Raw genomic sequence first — 21,722 nt, 5'->3', positions numbered from 1 at the left:
AGATCTTGTTACGGATGGTTATGAGCCATCATGTGGTTGCTGGGATTTGAACTCTGGACCTTCAGAAGAGCAGTCGGGTGCTCTTACCCACTGAGCCATCTCACCAGCCCTTCTGGTTTCTTTCTTTGAGGACCAGATCATCTTTCCCAGACTTTTCTTTTCTTGCTGGTTGGTTTGAGGTATTCTGTTAGCCATCTTGATACCCAGGGCTACTGGAAGCTTGGGTCCTCATATCTGAGTCACCTATGTCTGCCTTAGGCTGCTTGTGGCAAAACAGAAACATAAGCTTCTGCTTAGTTTTACTTTATTTATTTATTTATTTATTTGAAACAGGGTCTCACACTGCATTGCACTTGTTATGTAGTAGGGATAACTCCTGAACTTCCTGTCTCCCTCTTCCAAGCATAGGCCTGTACCAGCATGCCCTTCTAATTAATATCTATATATCTATATATATATTTTGAGACAGAGTCTTACTGTATAGCCCAGATGGCCTTGAACTCAGGGCAATTCTCTTGCTTCAGCATCCTGAATACTGGGATGAAAGGCATGTGCCATCATGCTCAGCATAAGCTTCTATTTGAAAAATAAAAAATAAAAAACTGTGACTTTGCACATTAGCAAGCTTACATCCCAACTGACACAGTGACCCAGTTTAGGTTTCTTCAGAGCCTTTTTACTCACCTGTGTAACAGGGTGACAATAACCGTGGGGCAGGGAGGCAAATCTGATGCATTCTTAGTAATGCCTGTTGCACAACCGAGAGCAGAAACACTGGTGTTGGGCCCGGGGTCCCAGTGTGAAGAAGGGGCTGGGGACAATCTTAGCACAGCTAAAAAGAAGGGAAAAAAAGGTAATTATGTCCTTAAGTCACTCCATTCTCTTTTCAACTAAGGCTTCAGGAATAGGGTTTGCCTTTGAAATTTGGGAGGCAGCTGCTACAGAGTAAGTGGCATTTGGAGAGGGTGTGGCTGTTTGTGTAGGGAAAACTGTTGGCCTTCGATGGAGCTGCCACGGGGCACTGCTGGGAATCTGGGTTTGGATTTGGCAGTCCTATTTTTCAAGCTTTAGATCCAGGAATCAAACTGGGGGAGTGAGGGGGGGAGCCAGACTTGTAAACGTGTGTCCCTACATCTGCGGAAGCCATTGGCAGGCTCATTGCAAAATTCAAGATGCACACAGGTCAGCCAGCTACTGGGGAAAGTGGTATGCTGGGACCACACCCCTGTGGGATGTCTGCATTCTCTAGGAGAAGTAGAGAGGGAGGGGTGTGGCTCAGTAGACAGAGAGCCTGCTTAGCATGCTCAGAGCCCCAGGTTCTAGCCCCAACACTGCATACATGAGGAGTGGGAATGCATGCTTATAATTCTAGCACCCAGGAAGTGGAGGCAGAAGGATCAGAAGTTTAAGGGTCATCCTTAGGTACATAGCGAGTTTGAGGCTAGCCTGGGGTATATGAGATCTTGTTTCAGAAACAAAAAGGGGGGGGGGCGGGATGATGACCGTGGCCATATGGTTCAAACTGGTATATTATTAATAACTGTGCTGATACAGAGGACCTGGCCTGGGGTTGTCTCCTGTAAACCCTAGCTCAAGCTCATCCAGGAGTAGAGGAATCAGCTTCTCTAAGGGAGCACTGATTGGGGGAGGGAACAGTCGTCAACTAAAGTACTGTACCTAGAGGTAAAGGCTTCTGCACTGGATTAGCTTAAGTCATGAAGGCATTTAATTGTTGTTGTTGGGTTGTTTTTTTTTTTTCAATAATACAAGAACTCCAGGGACTCTACTTCTGTAGTTCGTTAACTCAGGAAGTCAGTGACGTCAAAGATAAGAGGTACTTTCCCATCTGTCATTTTGCATCTGACCATTGTACATTCAGCAGTGACCTTCCTCATGGTCTCCAGAGTGCTGCCAGGTCTCCAGGCATCACAGCCTCACCCAATTAGAATAGTTCAGAGTCAAGGGAGGACCGGGCAGCAATGTAACACTTTGGATATACCAACCATTTTAATCTACACAATAGTTCTGTGACGTAAGACTTTCCTAATGGTCCAGATAGGAACCTTGAAGCGCATTAAGACATCTGCACAAAGTCAGACAGATGGGGAGTGGCAGTGCATCATCAAAGCCCATCCCAGTCTGTGTGACAGCTCACAAAAACTGGGAACCTGGAGCACACTGCACAGCCCGGAGAGCAGTTCAGCAGGTTGGAGGGTGTCCTTTCCTGGTGTCTCAACTGTCTAAATCTCTTCCAGGGAGCTTTGTTGGTTTCTGCTTCTCCCAGGCTGCTGGTCTGATCTCAAGACTCTTTGTAGCTTCTCTCCTCTGAGAGTTTTCTTTAAAGCTCAGCTTCTGTTACTCTGTGAGGGACTCCCAGCTTTTACTGTTTACTGTGGCTGGGAGAATCCAGTGAATCGGTCAGTTTCAGGGACTTCCTGAAGCTATGTGGAAGGAGCTTCTTTGCAGGATAGAATGTTTCAATTTCAAGGAGACTGTTACACGGCAATGATGCTCCTCCCATCAGAGCTTTAAAGAGCCTTGCCATGGACCCAGTGTTCATCCAGTGGGCTTCTTCCAAGCAGTTTTTACTGAGACTGTGGGAGTAGCCTTTGGAGGACGACTCTGGGACAGAATCAAGCTTTAGTCTGAAGCAGTGGAGCTGAGCGTGTGTGTTTAGCACCCACCTGCGTGGTGCAGCTCTCCGTCCAGTTCTCAAGTCAGGGAAGACTCTCCTCTCTTCAGTCAACTGTTCAGTGATGAATGGGAGAGAGTCCCAACTTACTCTGCACACGGTCAGGCTTGGGAAATGACCGGCCCTAATTCAGAAACCAGTGGTTTCCTCCTCGCCCGTTTGGGATGGGGTAAAAGGCTCAGTAAACCCTGGCTTTCCTTTCTTCCTTAAAACATATTATCATTATCACCATCACCATCATCATCATTAAGTGTGTGTGTGTGTGTGTGTGTGTGAGAGAGAGAGAGAGAGAGAGAGAGAGAGAGAGAGAGAGAGAGAGAGAGAGAGAGAGAATCTTTTCCTTCTACCTTCATGTGGTGGGTTTGAGGGCGCAAACTCGGGTGGCTAGGCTTGGTGGTGAGAACCTCTTGAGCTGTCTCCTTAGCTCTTGTTTTGTTTTTGCTTGCTCTAAATCGAAATGTTCTTCCAGACAGAGCTGTGGGAGAGGGTCTGCAGAAGCTTGTCGTGCCCGGCAAAGGAATAAGCTGCCTGCTGTCAGCATCTCCTCTGGCACAAGCAGTGCTCCTGTGACAGTCACACACTGGTACTCCCCATCCCTTGCGGGGTGCATGGCAACAGAGTCTAAAATTGTCCCCGAAAAAGAAGAATTTCTCCGTCAGAGCATCACCTCCCCTTTCCCTGAGCAGGGAGCACCTTCACCCTCCTCCCCCCACCCCCCAGTTCTACCTTTAAGAATGCTCCCAGCCACAGCCCACTACAGATCCTGCCTCTTTAAGAATCCTGGAGGGGAAGGCACAAGAGGTTACAGCTGAACCAGGCAGAAGTTGGTCTCTCCAGCTGACTGGCAACACTCAAGTGACATGTGACAAACTTTTCCAGGGGAGATGAAACAGATTCATCTAATAACCCCAGATAGGGAACCCAAGATAGACCAAAGTATGGATGATGCCAAATCTAACATGATAAACCAATGTGTTTTACTGGGGTTACTTACAGGAATATGGGGGAGGGTTTACTCACAGGAGCTGAAATGACTCAAAGACAACTACATCATCAGGTGTCCACCCCAGCACGGGTGACAGCTCACGAAGCTGAGAACCTGGAGCACACTTGCATAGCCTGCAGACAGCTCAGTGGGCTGGAGAGTGTCCCTTCCAGCTGTCTCAGCTGGTTTAAAACTCTTCCAGCAGCTGGGCTGGTTTCTGCTTCTTCTGGACGGCTGGTCTGATCTCAGAGTCTTCCTTGTTGCCCAGCTTCCTTCTGTCTGAGAGGGACTCTTAACTTTGATTGCTTACTCTGGCAGCAGGGCAGGACCTAGTGAGTCTGCTCAGCTTCAGGGAGTTCTTGAAGCCTCTTTGGTTGTTCACCTCCCGGCTTAAGGAATTTCCCTGCTGGATGGAACATTATCATCTTGGAAGAGATCGTTACACAACCTTTGGTTTAGTAAGTCACTCTCAGCCAGTAGTAGCTAATCTGAGAGTCTCACCAGGCAGGGTACAGAGGGTGCCCCCACTGATCCCACCAACGGTGGACAAAGTTGTCTCTGTCAGGAGGTGTGGAGTCATCAGAGGCCTGCAGGCCCCTCAGCTGTGTATTCTTGGCTTTTGCTTTGCTTGCCTCTGGGAAGCAGAAACCACTGTGACCATCATGTTTGGGACCCTCTCCTTGCTTCGGATATCTGTTTTGACCTCTGCCAACCCACAGGCTCTCACTACCACCGGTTGAATGAAAGGGCAGGAACTTGCTATTGCCTCTATTTACCATCCTGTCCTCATAGCTCACTTCGGTCTATTTGTATCCGGCTCAGCACGTCCTCCAAGGCTGGGTGCTTAGGAGGTGCTTGTTGCATGCACCTTTAGGGGCCCCTAGACTTGTTAACAGAACCCCATGTGTTTAGGGGTGCAGTGTCCCAGGATCTGAAATAGGCCTCTCCTAAGTCAATGCTGTGATCCTTGGTCTTGCTCAGGGACTATTGGGGGAGTGGCCACACGACCCAGCTCTGACCTGCTGAGTCTTAACTTTTATCCTTTCAATAAGAGAGGCACAGAAGAGACAGGGTTCCTTTTGTCCTCTTTCTGCCACAGGACAGTCGTGAGAGGAGGTGATGTGTCTTCTCAGCAGCCATCTTGTGACTTGGAGGCCAAGCACCGTGACAGAGACGGCAAGGTCAGAGGTGCTCTGACGATGTTACTATGTTTTGAGTCAGCCTCAGGAACCCAGCTCTGGGCCTCTTCTGCGAAAATGATGCCCTTAGCTTTTAAGCTCTCGGTAGCCCGTGTTTCCTTCTCTTTACGGCAAATCAACCCTAAAAGACACAGGCACCTCTGTCATCAGCCTGTGAGCTGAAGTAGTAAAGGCTGGCACTTACTGGATGCTTACTGCATGCTCAAAGTCTCACAGCGCCGGGTTGAAGAAAGGCCTACTACTCACAGAGGAAAAGCCCACGCAGAACTAGATGTGGTGATGCAGAGGAAAAGCCCACGCGGAACTAGATGTGGTGATGCAGGCCTGTAACCCTAGCGCTCTGGGGACTGGGGCAGCAGGATCCGGAGTTCAGGGCTGTCCTGGGCTACATAAATCCAACGAACCAGCAACAAAAAGTTCCATAAGAAATCCAGACATCTGTGCTAGGCAGTGTCACTGTCCCAGGGAGGGAGATGATGTGAGGGGACCGTGCACAGATGTGGAAGTGCTCGGTCATTCTTTCTGACAGGGTCAGTTCTTGATTGGAGGGTAGAACCCATGAGTAAACGTGAGGCTAACCTCCAGCCTTGGTCACAGGCAGAGAAGGGGACTGGTGCTTACTGAGCACTGCCTATCCCAGCTCGTAGTGTTGTGTGTGTCAGAAGTTCTCTGGCTACCTTAGGAGGCACTGAGGGCTCACAACTGTGGATAGGGTGCTCCTGGGACACCTGGGGTACCGTGTGCTGCTACGCTCTTACAATGGAGAACTAACCTGACCCTAAATGTCACTAATCCTGGGTTTGTTCCCTCAGACTCTCATCTTACAGATTAAAAAAAAAAAAAATGGAGCTTCAGAAAAGTGAAGTGTTTTGGCCAAGGTTACCCAGTCAGCTGGATTTGGATGGCACATGACTGCCACCAGCTAGCGAGTAATGATTTCAAGACAGGGCCCACTGAAACCCAAAAAGGTGCTGGATCTCTCTAAGGAGAGAAGCAGCGTTATGTCGGGAAAGCTCAGGAACAAGAGGCTAATGATTCTTCAGAGATGCTTACTCCATGAGCAATACCTGATAGCTCATCCATTTATCCAGGATACCTTGCTCACATGTGCCAACGCCCACACAGGGCCATGGGTAGCAGCAGCTACCACAGTCCCCTCTATCCTTGTGCAAAAGACAGCTTTACTCCAAGGCCCCAGAGAACTAGTCTAGGCATCTTGGAGGGACGTAAACAGGGGACAGGGCTCCTGCCCCAGAGAGGATGACACTCCACAGAGGCTATTTTGTGAAACAGGGACTGACTCCATAGGAGATAATAGATCTGAGGCAGGACAGGTAGGCTGAACAGCAGTTCAGAGGCTGGGTCAAGAGGGCAGTTGACAAAGGCAGGACTAATTAAGAACGAAGATAAGACTTTCTAGGGTGTTAAAATCACTTTCCAGGGACTATGGCCCAATGTTCTTCCCATTGCACTGTGAGGCAAACGGAGGAGCTTTAGGTGGGATGGGGATGCCAACTAAGGTCATCAATGAGGGGCTGAACCCCAGTGCCTCTCGAGGGTCCACGCTTTCCTGTAAAGGGGTGTGAGCACGTTAACTGAACGTTGGAAAGATCAAGGTCACACAGAACAACCTGCGGGCTGGTAGCAGGATTCCCATTTTGGCCTTATCTCGGGTGGGTACGAGGGCCGCTTCCTGCAGCGGTTTCATCCGAACGGACACCTTTGCTTAGGGATGGGGAGCGCTGGGACAGTAGGCGCAGAGCTCCGACGGAAAGAGAAACAGAAGTAAGGAAAAAGATGCAGCCAGAGTTCTTCCAAGGTCACCGCAAGCCGAGGGCATGAGCGGCCGTGTCGGTGGGGGCATCGAGCAGCTCTTCCGGGCGTTAGGAGATGTGCGTGGTGGTCGCTGATCCGGCTCCAGCAGATCACCCACGGGGCACTCCTTACGCGTGGATGGCGCGAGCTGCTCTTGCAGAACTGCTGAATGGGTCTTGGCCTACAGACTCAGCAGAACCACGACCTGACGGGGGTCCGGGGCGACGCGTCTCCAGCCCCGAACTCTGACTGTGCGTCGCGCGCACGAACCGGCTCTTGGCTGACGCTCCCTGGAATCCGGGAGGGGGCTCCGCCCAATCCCCGCCCATTCCCACCAGACTCCGCCCCGGCTCTGTCCATTCTCTATTAGTCCCCGCCCAGTTTCCGCAAGAGGTGCCGCCCCACCCCGTCCATTTTCTACAAAGACCCCCGCCCACTAGCAGAGTGACCCCGCCTCCTTACCCGCCCAACGTTCCGCCCTCTCTGCCAAGGCCCCGCCCACGTCTCCTTGACCCCGCCCAGGTCCCGCCCCCGCTCCGCCTGCCCCGGGCCCGCTGAGCGGCGCCTGTCCGGGATGCGGAGCCCGGACGCCTGAGCCGCGGCGCGACCTCGGCGCGGGAAGTTCGGGCGCCGCGCGGCGATGGAGGCACCCGGCAGCGGTAGTGGTGACGGCGGCGGGGACCCAGGCGGGGACGGTGCGCATCCCGATGCTCGCGGCCCCGGCTCCGGGCCGTGCGCGGCCGCCCGCGACTCGGAGCGCCAGCTGCGCCTCCGTCTGTGCGTACTCAACGAGATCCTGGGCACCGAGCGCGACTACGTGGGCACCTTGCGTTTCCTGCAGTCGGTGAGCTCCCGCCACCTGTGGCCGGCCGGCCCGCGTTGCGCTTTTGTCTGTGGCTCCCCGCCTTGTGCATAGTTTGAAAATGGTTACATCCGCGCGGCCGCTGCCCGGGGCCGCCCCACTGGGGGCCAGTGTAGGGAGAAGCCCGGACAGGGGCTCCTTAGCTGCACCGGGGACCTTGGGCTCCGTAGCCTTGCCCCACCTCGGATTGCACAGCCAAAGCCTTAGAAGACTGCAAAACAGCGTCCGAGTGCGTCTGTGTACCACGCACCTTACACCGGTATCAGCAGGCTCTGCCGTTACCGGGCTCATCAGTACGTTATATTTTCTGATCCTTAAGACCAGGGAAGAGTTTGGCTCCAGAGAGGTTGAGTCCCTTGCTCTGGAGAGTACTGCAGGGCTACGTCGTAGGGTTGGATGCAGGGCGGTGACCCAGGGCAGCCCTGCGGGGGCTTTAAACTCCGGTGCGTAGTTGCCCCGGTGTCTCTAGTGAGAATGAGGAAGGGGCCACTTCCCTACCCTCTTAGGAAGTGAGAAAACTGGAGGGGGTGGGAAGGACTGGTCTTAGAGACCTGAGGGCTTTAATCTCCGTGCCTCCTGCTGGGGCCGCTTTAACTCCCTTCTTGGATTGGAGGAAGTCTTAACCCTGCTTCAGGAAGGCGTGCGCTTGTGTGTGTGTGTGTGTGTGTGTGTGTGTGTGTGTTTCATGAGACCCCGAATCACACTGGAGTTCTCTCCATCTGGGAAAAAGAAACATTCAGTGCCTTAAGGATGCAGGGGAGTCTGTGTGAGGTCGTGGGGGGGGGGTCCCACTGAGGGAGGAGGGAGAACGAAGGGGGGGAAACGCTGTGTGGAGGCATTGAAAGCCGTTTGGCTCAAGGATTCTTCTGGAAAGGCCTGTGAGAATCAGACAGGGTTGGCTTTCTTTCCCATCTCTTCCTCTCTCACAGTTGGGGGGGGGAGAGAGACAGAGACAGAGACAGAGACAGAGAGAGAGAGAGAGAGAGAAAGAGAGAGAGAGAGAGAGAGAGAGAGAGAGAAGAAAAAAAGAGAAATTCGAAAATTGGGGCCAGGGTTTGAAGCTGGCAGTTTCTAAATGAAAGAGGCAGCCACTCTGGCATTGCTGAGCAATGACAGATTCTAGGGAACTCCTCACTTCCCCCTTGCAGTGGCTGAGCTGCTCAACCTTAAAAAGAAACAGGAAATGTAAACCAGTTTTTATGTTAATGGAGAAAAAAACAATACCCCCCCCCCATGTGCGCCCCTGCCTGTTGTGCTAGGTTAACTGTGGTTTTAAATCGTCCCTACGGAGAGTCTGGGGACGCTAGGATAATGGAAATTGATTGGAGTCCACATTCTTAGAATTAAAGAAACCAGGGGAAAAAAAAAGTTTTCTCTGACTTTCATGTCATCCCAGGACACCTGTCGTTTGTGGACAGCCATTGTTGTGTGACTGAAGTGTTCTGAGATGAGCCAGACAGACATGGTTGTGTCTTGGGACACTCCTGCTTCCTGTGCTGACCTCAGTTTCCCCACGCGTACAAGAGCAGGGGACCCCAGGCTGCTTTTCTGCCTTGTCCTTACTTGGGTCCCCAAGCCAGTGCCAGAAGTGGAGGACTGATTGTGTAACCTGAGTAATATGCCTTGCCCTGTAAGCCCTGGAGGCCACCTCTGGCCTCTCGGGAATGGCCCTCAGTCCACCCGAGGGGGAGGCCACTGAGTCCTGGAAGCTTGGCCGGGAGCTGCATGCTCTTCTGACCACCGGGCTTTCCTGCATGCAGCAGGGCACGGAAGGGCCTGCGGCAGCTCTTCTGGGGTTCTCCCCACCCCAGCTTGTCAGCTTTTGTACACCCTGGCTCCAAGGGGCTTCCCTGGACTCCTGGCTGCCTGGGAGGAGCCAGTGTAGTTTTAGTGGCAGAATGGGTTCTTTAAAAAGTCCAGCGCTTGAGCTGGTGAGATGGATGAGAGTGTTCAAGGCACTTGTCCCTAAACCCGAGAACCCGAGTTTGATCCCTGAGGCCACATCACAGCATTCATGTGTCCCTGCAAATAAATAAACAACTAACAAACAGACAGATAAGTAATATAATAATACTAGGTCCAGAGCTCCAAATTCAGAGTCAGACTCTGTGGTGTGAGGCCTTTGGCTCTGTGATTTAAGGCAAGCTGGCTTGACATCTTTGGGCCCTCCTTCCCTTGTAAAGCGGGGGAGGGGACTAGGTCTTGTTCTGTGGGCTTTATAGGATTGTGTAACTTACCTTGAACACTCCGAGCAGTGCCTGCAGGCAGCCAGCTATGCAGATATCAACTGGGGTTATTCGCTATGTGATAATTAATCTTACAGGTGAATAGGGTAGTAGGCTGAACTTCCACAGAGGAGGCTGTCCTAGGGGGCTGCCCAGAGGAAGTGGGGTCTGAGACTTCACTAAGAGAAAGCCTGGGGACTTCCATTGAGTTTCCTGTTGACCTCTAACTTCCAGCTACAGAAACCAAAGAGTCTGTTCTGTTCCCCTCCTGGGGCTTCGGAGCCCCTTCAGTGTGTCCACACTGGGTTTAGGCTTCATCCAGTCACTGGGCTGTGCCCTTCCTTGTCTCCTAGGATCCTAGGACCTCAGCTGAGGAAGCAGGAAAAGTGGGCTGCTTTGCGGTGATGTTGGCGCAGTCTTTAGGCCACTGTAGATGTTACTGACCGTGCAGGAGTGCCAGTGGGGATAGTAACATGACAGGTGCCATTATGTAAGAGCTGACCTTTGTCATTTACTGCCCAGCATTCTGCCTGTGGCAGCCATTTAACCCCTCTGAGAGAAGGGTGCTGTTGATATCCCACTGACAGATGAAGAAACTGAGGCAGCAGGTTGAAGTGGGCTCCCCGGTGACCCCATGTCCTCTTTGCTCTGGGTTTATTGGTGGTGAGTGTGGGGCCAGGCTTTCCCCCCTGGGCCAACTTGTACCATGCCTCAGTTTCCACATCTGTACTTTGGGTGCAGTGGAGCATCTCTTTGACACAGGTATCATGGGACTTGAATGAGCCTGAAGTTAATGCCTACTACCTGACACACAGGTGATTGCAGACTGGTGATGGTGTTTTGGGGTGACCGTTGGTAGACAAGATGTCCCTTTAGAGTTAGACCAACTGAGTCTTTCACTCCCTGTTCCTTGGTTGGGTTGGTTAGAGTCCTGGCAAGGAAGCAAATACTGCATGGTGGGCAGAGAGCCCTGGGGTGGGATGGGGCCCACCAGCCTTGCCCTGAGGACTCCTCTTGGGTGACGACAGAGACCTTGTCATTTCCAGGCATCCGGAGGGTCTTCTCAGACCCACCCTAGCTGGGGTCCTTAAAGGGATCGTGGGTACACAGCTCCCAGAATGCATCTCGTGGTTCTGCTTTTTGGGGGAGGAGACTAATAAAGATTTTCTCTCTGGAGCCTGCTCACCAAAACAAGAAATTGTGGTTTGCAGAGTCACTCCTTGTTTTGTCTTGTTTTTGCTTTTTTTTTTTTTTTTTGCCCCTGTGTTCCTAGCCCTACCCTAGGGAGAAGGGCCTGGGCTGGGCCCGCAGGGCACACTTTGGGTTCTGCAGTCTTCCGGTCAGAATGAGTACCTAGTGACTTTGGGCATCTTCGTGGGCTTGTGTTTGGAAAAGCAGGGTGCTGTGAAGTGTGGGCACAGCAGTTAGTTCTGCCTTGGGGACATAAACAGTAATCATGGGGGTGGGGAGACAGCTCAGTGGGTAAAGCACTTGCCTTGCAAGTGTGAAGACAAGAGTTCAGATCTCTAGAGCCCACGGAAAAGCTAGGCAGGTGTGGCTGTCTGGTTTTAATCTCTGCGCTTGGTATGCAGAGATAATGGGACCCTTGGGGCAATGTGACCAGCCAGTGGGAAAGCTGGCAGTTAGTCAGAGACCCTGCCTCAGTATAGATAGGGGAGAGAGATCAAGGAGGGCAACTGGCATCAACATTGGGTCTCCCGATTCATGTGTACACATGTGCATGAACATATTCACATACATGTGCACCTACACATGTGAACATGCACAGCATGGAGAGCTTGAACCAGAAGCCAACCTTTAAAACTTTATTACATTATTTATGTGTGTGTTTGTGTGTGTGTGTGTGTGTGTGTGTGTGTGTGTGTGCGCATGAGGTCAATGCATGAGGTCAGGGGACCATACCAGGTGAATCCCAGGGATCAAACTCGGGTCGTTACTCCTGGAAGCCTATCCCTGCCCACTGAACCATCTTGCCAGCTCCCTAGGTTTAATTTATTTGTTTTTGAGATTAGATCCCCTGTAGTCCAAACTGACAGTGGACCTCTGTGTAGTCTAGGATGACCTTGTGTCACGTGACAAAACTTTTCCTGGGAAGAGGAATCTACTTACTCCAGTTAAGGATCCCACAACAGACCAAAGTATAGATACCACCAAAGTCCAACTTGGTGAACCAACGAGCTTTACTGGGGACACTTATATGGGGAAGGGGTTAGCTACTCACAGGAGCAGAAATGACTCAAAGACAGCTGCCTCATCAAAGCCCACGCAGTACAGGTGTCCGCTCACGAAGCTGGGAACCTGGAGTGCACACCGCCACCTGCAGCAGCTCAGCGGGCTGGAGAGGGCTGGAGAGCGGTCCTTCCAGGTGGCTCAGCTGGTCTAAAGCTCTTCCAGCAGCTGGCAGCCCAGCTTCTTCCAGGCAGCTCATCTGGCAGGAAGGGGTCTGGTGAGTCTGCTCAGCTTCAGGGAGTTCTGGAAGCTACCTTTTTGTTGTTTACCTCCTTGCTTAAGAAGCTTCCTATAGGATGGAATGTTTTAATCTTGGAGGAGATTGTTATACAACACCCTACCACTTCCTTACGTACGTCCTGCCCCCCTCCTCTCTGGTGATCCCCACGCCTTGGAAGGAGTAACTATAGATGTCCACTTATGACTAAGAAAAAGGCCACCATGCAACGGTGACAGTCACTTGTTCTCAGAAGCTTCGGTGGTTATGAGTTGAGGCCAACAAGTGATCTATGGGCGTAAACACATCTATGGGGCAGGCATGACACATCCGTCTAGTGACTTAGCACCTCCCCAGCCACAGGTTTTTGTCCTGGCTTACAGTACCAGATGTAAACTCTTTCTTGTGGCCTAGGCCATAAATCCAATTGGAAGGCTGTACTCATGACAACCGAACCACTGTTGTGCAAGCATGCACAGCTTGCCCTGCCTGTCAGTGTTTCAGCTCACAGGGTCTGTAGCCTGGCAGGAATGTTGGTGACAGTTCTCCACCAGCACCCTGCAGGCCATCTCTGGGATTCAGAGCATGTACACACACATGCATGCACGTGTAGTGTCTTCAGCATTAGGGTCTTGCTGTGTGATTGGCATGTGACCAGCGGCAGTGGCAATAGCCTATATGGTTTGTGGAGCCTCTGGGGTTTTTCCTGGCTAACAATTCACAAGGAGCTAGCCCATCCCCCGCCCCATCCCAGGGACTAGGGTTGTCACTTAGCAGTCTTTTGGCCCTTTTAGTTCACCCAGCCCCAGCAGGGTTGCAGGGTAGGTGGAAGTGTCATTGGCTTTCCAAATCTGCACAGCACTCAGCCTTATGTCATCTATATAGCAAGAACCTTTTGCAGGTGACAAGGAGACATCCCAAGCCACCGTGGCATAACAAATTGTGGCGTTACATAGCCTCGGCCAAGCCCTGAGAGTTCTGTTGTGGTCTGTTCTCAGTAGGCGTCAGGGCATCCCAGAGGCTCTGAGATAATACAACCTAACACAAGCAAGGTCTAAGAAAGCCCGGGAAGGGCCCATGAATTTGCATCAGTTGCTTCCTCCACAGATCAAGATTGGTAACAAAGCATGGAGAGGGGGCGCTAACTTCATTAGCTCCCAGTAATCCTTAGTCATTCTCTCTAAGCCATCGCCTTTTCCATATCCTGCAGTTCTCCCACAGAGCCTCCCTTCAGTTCCCCATACCTGATGAACCCAGTGGGCCTGACTGAATTTGCTCAGACCTACGCAGGGCCAAGGAGGTGTGGGGATAAGGCCCTGCTCTCTCCACTGCACCCGCTCGCTTCCTGGGTCAGAGCCCCCCAAGTTGGCAATGTGGATGTAGCTGTATCTGTTGCTACTCCGTCCACCCTACCTGGCTGTTGGGAGAATTCCTGACTGGGAAAACTCTCTCTGCCCCTAGTGTAACCTTTTGCTGGAGGTAAATGTATCCGCCTTAATCTTGGGATAATGACCCACCCCGGGACAGGCTTGACTGTCTTCACTTGTATTGTTCTGTAACAGCTTCTGTGAACTGCTCCCAGACTTTAAGGCCACCCAGAAACCCCTTAGTGCACACAGTTGGGCTTTCCATCAGCTCTTCTTTCAAATTCCAGCTTGATACACACAGGTCTTGCCACAGTTACCCAGTAACCCAGACAGACCTCTGTCCCCTCCAGGGTGCTCTCTCACTTGACAGATTCTTCTTTTGCGTGCTGCTCAAGCCTTCCCTACTTTATAAAGATCTTGCCCCACCTACCGACTCGGCAGACACTAAAGGGCCAAACCAACCTCCAGGTCCCTGTTAGCTCAGCTTTAAACAAACCAACCAACCAACCCTCTTTGGTGAACAGAGTTCTACCTGACCCAGTGAACTCTGGGTCAAACATAGCTCCTCTGATTCCTTTCCTAGTTCCTTTAATAGTGCCTGCCCCTCCTCTGTGGTCCCCCAGCTCCTGGTCTTTGTGGAGACCTCAGCTGGAGATAACCATGTGTTCCTAATGGCTCTGATAAGCCCTTCTGGGAGGGACTGGTTTCCCTCACACCGTCTCAGGCTCTGCAGCCCTTGTCTTAAGGAGGGATAGGAAGTCACATCACTCAGTTTTTTTGCTGCCTCCCCAGCAGCCACACTTGGTCCCATCTGCTCTCACGTCCCCCAGCCTCACAAGCCAGAGCTGTAAGAGGTTCTTTCACTGAAGGTTTAAAGTCTTCCTTGATTCCAGCAGTTTAAATGCTGAATATTGCCGATCACACGAGTTTCTTCCATCGGACCGTGGTTAATGCCCCCACCTGCATGCCATATTGTAGATCTTCCCTCTTTTTTCCACTGGAAGTTAGACTTAAGGGTTATCTTTTATTGCTTTTGCCACCTTTATAGTCCACTTGTTTGCCTAATAGTTGCCAAATCAGGGGCTACCATGGCTAGCTGCAGCTCCCTCGCTTGTTGCAGCTGCTCCTAAACCAGCTCCTCCTAAGCTGCCATGCCAGCGTCTCGGCGTACCCATGTCTAACCACACACAACAGAGGCCAGGCGACCTCCGCCTCTGCTTGCTGACTTTCATGTGCCCGTTTCAAAGATCGCAAGATTTCTCCCAAACCTTCAACTGTGTTCATTTCTTGTTTACACGGTGGATCCCACTCATCAAGCGGACTTGCCATCCTATATCACACAGACCAAGACTGCCATCCTGCGGTTCCTTCCACAGACACTCCTAATCCTGATGGTTCAGCCTCAGTTGCATGTCTTACTACCAAGAGCCACACAGCTGCCATTGTAGCACAAAGGCATACTAACACACTAACACACTCCGAACTGAAAGGACATCTCTGTTGCAGTTCCCTCTGTGGATGCTCTCCTCGGGCTCCTCAGCCTTACTTGTATCCCTCGATACCCACAGCCAGGACCATGCACTCACGCCTCCCCATCTCATCTTTGCTTCTACCATGTCCCTCTTTGGGTGCCAATCATGTTGTGTGGCAAAACTTTTTCCTGGGGAGACAGAATACACTCATCCACTCATTCCAGCTAGGAGACCCAAGATAGACTAAAGTATAGACACCAGCAAAGTCCAACTTGGTGAGCCATGAGTTTTATTGGGTTATTGACAGGATTATGGGTGAGGGGTGACTCATAGGAGCAGAAATGACTCAAAGACAGCTGCATCACCAAAGCCCACCCAGCACGGGTGAGCTGTAAACCTGGAGCTCACTGCATAGCCTGCAGGCAGCTCAACAGGTTGGAGAGTGTCCTTTCCAGAAGCCTCAGTTGGTCCTCATCCAGACAGCCTGGCTGGTTGCTATTCTTTGCAGGGAGCTGGGTTGTCTTTGTGGCTAGTCTCTGCTTACTCTGGCGGGGAGGGGCCTAGTGAATCTGCTCAGCTTCAGGGAGTTACTGAACTGCTTTTTTGTTATTGACCTCCCTGCTTGAGGGAGCTCCTTGCAGGATGGAATGCTTTAATCTTGTAGGGGAGTGTTCTATAACTTCTGTCTTTCATCTCCTCTTCTAAGTGCTGAGATTACAGACACGTGCAGCCACAACCCATTTCTATATTGCTGGGAATTGAACTTGGAAATTCTTGTATGTCAGGCGAGTGTTCTACCAGCTGAGATACTGAATAGCCTATGGTGTTGGGGATGGAACCCAAGGCCTTGCATATACTAAGTAAACTTTCTACCGCTAAACCATATTCCTGACCCCGGTGAGAACCCTTGGTGATAACATCTCAGATGTCTGGGTTTGGTGGCCCTATTTTCATGTTCGTGGCAAGCAGAGCCCTGGACAGATGGAAATTTGGGCACTGATTACGTTTCTCAGCACGCAGGTATTTAGGGGACGCCTGCTGCCCCTTCCAGACTGTGAGCCAGGCCCTGGGAAATCAGCCACCGACAGGGCCCATGCGGCTCTTGTCCTGTGAATGAACAGCTCTTTCTCAGACACAGGAAGGTCATTCAGCATTATTCTCACACTCGTCCTGACAGCCACAGATCCTGTCACTCCAGGAGAGATGGATGGTGCAGGAGTTCCTGGCCTGGGAGACCTCAGGGCAGGAGTACTAACTACAGAGTACTTCCTTGATTAGGCCAAGGAGCCAGGCCCTGCTGGGCTGGTCCTTTCTTAGGCTCTTCCCTCAAGAGGATGTCTTTGGAGTAGGCAGCTCTAGCCAGTGTCAGGTATCACTTACTGGTTGCTTTTTGCTTTCTTGGAAAATAGCTCTCTGGGTAGAATCCTGACAGAGGACAGAGGGGGCTTACCCTAATCCGGTGTGTGTCCCCTGACCTCCCCACCTAACTACCGAGACAGGGTAGAACGGGCCATCACCCTGGTCTTCAGATGGCTCTGCCAGCTACAGAGCAAGCAATGGGTCATGGGCTGAGCTTTTGCTTCCAGGTGAGAAGCCGTGGTCCTCGAGAGGGGACACTGACCCTGCAGTTAGACAGAGTCCTGTTCCCAGAGCCCTGGGGACTGTCACCCTATAATCCAGTGCCCCAGAAGTGAGTCCTGGAGGAGCAAGCTGCTGTCAGGACACGCTGGGCTGCCGTTCTACAGAGTGGGGCTACTCTGTGCTTTGTGGAACCATTTCAGTGTCATCTGTCACCAGCTAGATGCCAGCCTCTGCCCAGTGGGACTGACTATCAGGAAAGTTTCAGAAGTCGCCAGATGTCCCGTGAGGGGTGGTGTGAGCAGAGCCTCCTGATAAGAGCCACTGGGCTGGGCCTTCTCTGGTTTTCAGCTTTGGGTTCCAACATTTTGGGTGCTCACATGCACCAGTAGCAGTCTGGAAACCCACTGCACGTGTGTGTGTGTGTGCGTGTGCGTGTGCGTGTGTGTGTGTGTGTGTGTTTTGGGGAGGACCCGGTGTGTTGTGCTTCTCACCCAGCAGTGTGGCCCCTGTGTTCTCTCTCCCTTTAGGGGTAAGAGCACCAACTCGGGCTGCGCTCATATTTTGACTCTGTTCCTGTGACCGTGGACCTGACCCTTTGCCTCTGTTTGCCCACCTGTGAAGTGTGGCTGCCTGGAGCCCTCCAGCCGCCCAAGATCCCTTCCTGCAGTGCATACAGTGGTCTGATCTGGGAGAGGGGCTCAGGGCTCTGGGTTTTTGCTGGTGGCTGCAGGTTCACTGTTGTCCCTGGAAGTTGGGGAGGAGGGACCTTCATCCTCCCTGTGCCGGAGCCCAGGAAGTTTCATCTGCTTTCTTCACTCTCTCAAGCCGCAGGGCTCTTCCCTTTGTCTTGTGGTCAGGCGCTCAATCTGTGTTTGTCCGTGGCTTGCTTCCTTCCCCAGTGTGGGGCTGACCGTGCTCCCTTGACTCTGGGCGGGGAAGGCCAGGGTGTCGCAGACCGGTGTTGGTAGGTGGCTGGTAGTGTCTGGGGACTGGGTGTCTTCTGTCTGGAGAATGGAGCAGAGTGCTTCCACTGAGAGCGTTTAATTCATGAATTCACTTCCCATTTGGTCAGGGGACACAAGTATGTACTAGGTTCTAAGTGTCATGCTGTGTCTTAGTGTGTCTCACAGAGTCCTCAAATACCACAGACAGAGCCCTTGAAAATGATGAGTTGTTGTAGCAATGACACAAGGCCCTACTGTGTGCTGGGCATTACACAGTTATCTCTGATCCTTTGCACATAGTCCTGTTAATGGCACCATTCATCATCATCATCATCATCTCTCATGGCACAGTTTCTCTGTATAGCCCTGGCCAACCTGAACCAGGCTGGCCTTGAACTCAGAGACCCACCTGCTTCTAGCCTCTCCAGTGCTGGGATTAAAGGCATGGGCCACCACCAGGCCCAGAGTGGTTTGGGAATGTGCTCAAGTCTGCAGTGGGGATGATGACACACGAAATAAATGTAGGTAACAGGTTTGGTGACAGCTGCTCAAGTCGAGTGGCCAAGGAAGGTATCTGTGGAGGTGGGAGAGCTTCAAGACGCGTTACAGGCAGTGAAGTGTGTGTGCAAAGGCTCTGGGGCAGGGTGGTACCTGGCTGGTTGAACAGATAGATGCTAGAGTGTTTAGATAAGATGTGGCTGGGGTCAGGTGTGTATGTGTGTGTGTGTGTGTGTTTGTGTGTGTGGTGTACTTGTGTGAACTTCGGGTTCACTGGGGATGTGGAGAGCCAGTGACAGTGTTCAGCAGGGACATGGTGGAAGGCGGTTTGTGTGTGGAGCTCTCTGGAGCCTCCTGCCTCCTTTGTAGGTGTCTCTCTAGGAGGCAGGTGACACACCTCACCTCCAGGCAGACCCCTGCTACCTACAGGTTGCTGCTGTGTGCCCCAGGGGGGTTCTCCAGGCCGGGTCCCAGCTTCCTTGTGGGTCTGGCCAGGTCACAGGGAGGGGCAGTTTGGAGGCAGGGAGGGGAGGAGTTTGGACTGTTTGTAGCCCGGGTGTAGGTGTAGATGAGGTGTCCTGGTGGCTTGTCTTCTGAGCCCAGACACAATACACTTGAGGGTGACAGCCCCAGCTTTCCTGTGACAGATAAGGAAGAAGACAGCCTTGTTTTCTGCTCAGGAAGTTAGTTACCTGATTAAAAACAATAAAACGGTTTAGTGACACCTCCGCCCCACCCTGTGCTCAGCCGTCCTAATGTCAGAGTGAGCCCTTTATGTGCGTTCTGAACTCTCACACACCCACCTGTGATGGTGTTCAGACCCACTTCATGGGGGAGGGGCTCTGGGGACAGGAGGCTGGGCCAGGGCCGCAGCTGTCTTCTCGGGCAGGCACCGGAGGTGTTATCCTGCACGGGCTTCTGTGTGGCCTTAGCCTGCCTCCTTTCTCAAGCCGTTCTCTTTAATTGAGATGTGATTTATGCGTCATGACCCTCCCCCTCCCCAAGTGTGCAGCACGTGGCTTTGAGCTCATTGGTGACATTGTGCAATTCCTGTCTTCCCAGTCACCCCTTCAGGTCTCATTTGTTCTTTCTCTAACGCACCGAGTGTCGACCACCGTCTGAGCCTTTTCCCTTGCTCTCTTGTGCAGTGTCCTCCTCCTAGGTCCCCCTCCCCTAGCCCCAGCTCACTTCTTTCGGGCCTTTGCTCAAGCCTCATCTTCCCTGGGTCTTGTCTGACCTCTCTCGCCACCCAACCCCAGCTTCCTGTCTCTTCCTTCCCGAGTAGCTGACACTCCTGATGTTTTATTTAAAGGAGCGATGTCTTTACCTTCCCCCAGGATGTCAGCTGGACCAGGACAGGAATATTCATTCCTGTTTCATTCACTCCCTTCTCTGGCTTCAAGAACGCCACCTGGAGCAGAGTAGATGCTCATTAAAGATTTGTTGAATGGAAAGCCTTGCCGCTGTGTATATACATGCCTGCGCTGTTACATAATGTGACGGGTGTGGGTTATGTAACTGCTAGTATTTTTGTGTAGACTTTGGGAACCTGAGATTAGAACAGTCTAGTGTTTTCTAATGTAGCCGAAGTTATGTGGGTGGGCGTGGGCTGAGGGGATTTGGTGCGGCAGAAAGTTCTACTGGATGGCATTCTACTTAAGAGCCCAGGGTTTGGGCCGGTCCATCATAGTCAGGATGTCAGGGTAAATGTTTATCTCTGCCTCTGGGGCTGTGTGAACGAGGGCAAGGAACCATCCCTCTCTGGTCCTTGGCTTCCTTGACTGTGAAATAGTTTGGGATGCTTAGTTCTCTGCCTCGAGGTGGTTCTTGCCTCTGGATTGTTTTCCGTTCCCCTTCTCTTTGCATAAGGACGGAGGAATGAGGACAGCGGGACCCATCCTAAGCAGGTGGGCTCTGGTCCTTCATGTTTGGCTCTGCACTCTGCACACTGAGAGCAGGTACCTGGCTGGTCTGGCTGCCAACAGAATAAGAAGCTGCTGGTCCCCAGTTGCTGCTGCAAGGGTACCCCAAGACTGAAAAGAGGGGTCTTTTCCTCAAGCACACAGCAAAACTGTTCCCTTCCCATGCTGTGCCACCCAAAGAAATGGGAGGCTGCTGCTGTGGGCGGGGCTGTGTTGTGGGCGGGGCTGTGTTGTGGGCGGAGCAGGTGTGCTGCTTTTTGCTGCCCAGAGCTGAGATCACTTGTCAGGTCCCACAGATGCAGTGTCTTCGTTGTTAATGAGTCATAGTAAGTTCAGAGGCTTAAGACTGCTCCTGTGTATTTCCTAGGGTTTCTGTGGGTCGGAGGTTCAGTGCAGCATATTGAAGCTGTAGTACAGGTCACAGCCAGGGCTGGGAGGCCATCTGAGGGTGGGGAGGGAGGAGCTTAGCTCCTGCATTGTTACTTTATTACTTTACTTTGTGAGGGCATGGCAGTGGAACACAGGGTTTGCATGTGATAGGCAAGTGTTTTACTACTGAACCTCAGCCATACCTCTACTGGCAGAATCTAGGCAGGTGGTCGACCACTGAGTCAGGAGCACACACATGCATGCGCATGCAAACGCCTGAAGGAACCCTAGTGGGTTCTAGTCAAGTGCTTTACCACTGAGCCAGTCCCCAGATCCTCACTGAGGGATTTTGGGCAAGTACTGTACTGCTGAGCCACACCCCTAGGCTACTACTGGGAGCGCTCCAGGCTATGCCATGCCCCCAGGCTCTGTGGTAGACTTCTGTGGGCAGGATTCGTGTTCCTGTTTTATAGGTCTGAGCTTCCCCTTTCCCTGCTGGCTGCAGTGAACATCGTAGCACTTTCTTCCTCTGTAGCCTGGCCTCTCTGACATGGTACAAAATCCTCAGTATCTTAACTATTGGCTGATTGGGTTGTAGGATTGTAGAGATGAGCCTGGAGCCCTGCCTGTGGTGCCCTTCCACTGGGGACTTTAGGTTCAGCCTTGAGGGTAGTAGGATGGCTGTCTGATTGTCCTCTAAGATGCCATCTGCTCTCTTCTGTGGATTGATAGGGGCTGAGGAAGCCATTCTGGTTGCATTGATGTCTCAATGTTGGGACTTTCCCAGGCAACTTATCCTGCAGTGACCTCCAGTTGAATTCTGAAGTGCTCAGAGAGCGCTCTGGGGAGACTCAACCCTTTGCACTGGCTCGAAACTTGTATTGTGACCCAGCAAAGACTCTGACTGATAACATGTGTCCATCCCGCCATGTTGGGCGGATGGTCTGAGGAGGCCATGAGGGTGAAGTGGCATTCTGGGCTACTGTAGCCTTCCTGGTTTTGGTACCTCCTGCTCCGTTGATCACCCAGAAGGCCGTGGTCGCCACTGAGGATGGAGATGTGTCCTTCGGTTTTCACCACATGAATTTTGTTCTGTGGGATGTGATGTTACAGCTCAGTCTTCCCGAGGAAGTGATGACCCTTCTGACATGGTGGAACACATCTCTGACCCCCTCTCTGCTCCTTGTTTGGAAGCCTATCTGTCTTACCTCATTTTTCTTTGTTTTCTACCCTCTGTTTCAGCATCTTTTTACCTCCAGTACATCTCTTACCGGCACCGTACAGTTGAGCCATTCCGGCAGCGTTTACTTTTTTTTTTTTTTTT

The 21,722-nt window shown here is 52.0% G+C and overlaps 1 protein-coding gene across 1 annotated transcript in view; it reads left to right on the top strand.

Annotated features, from left to right (window-relative positions):
* The first annotated feature begins 7,241 nt into the window (after positions 1–7,241).
* The window catches only part of LOC115063596 (phosphatidylinositol 3,4,5-trisphosphate-dependent Rac exchanger 1 protein-like), a 76,239-nt gene continuing 61,758 nt past the window's right edge, over positions 7,242–21,722 (top strand). The window contains exon 1 of the mRNA XM_029535759.1: positions 7,242–7,535. Coding sequence (XP_029391619.1) covers positions 7,332–7,535 — 204 coding nt within the window. The 5' untranslated portion in view covers positions 7,242–7,331. The remainder of the gene's footprint in view (positions 7,536–21,722) is intronic.

Source organism: Mus pahari, chromosome 3, assembly GCF_900095145.1.
Source record: "Mus pahari chromosome 3, PAHARI_EIJ_v1.1, whole genome shotgun sequence".
Lineage (NCBI taxonomy): Eukaryota > Metazoa > Chordata > Mammalia > Rodentia > Muridae > Mus > Mus pahari.
The sequence above is the reverse complement of the archived record's forward strand: the minus strand, read 5'-3'. Positions and strand labels throughout refer to the sequence as shown.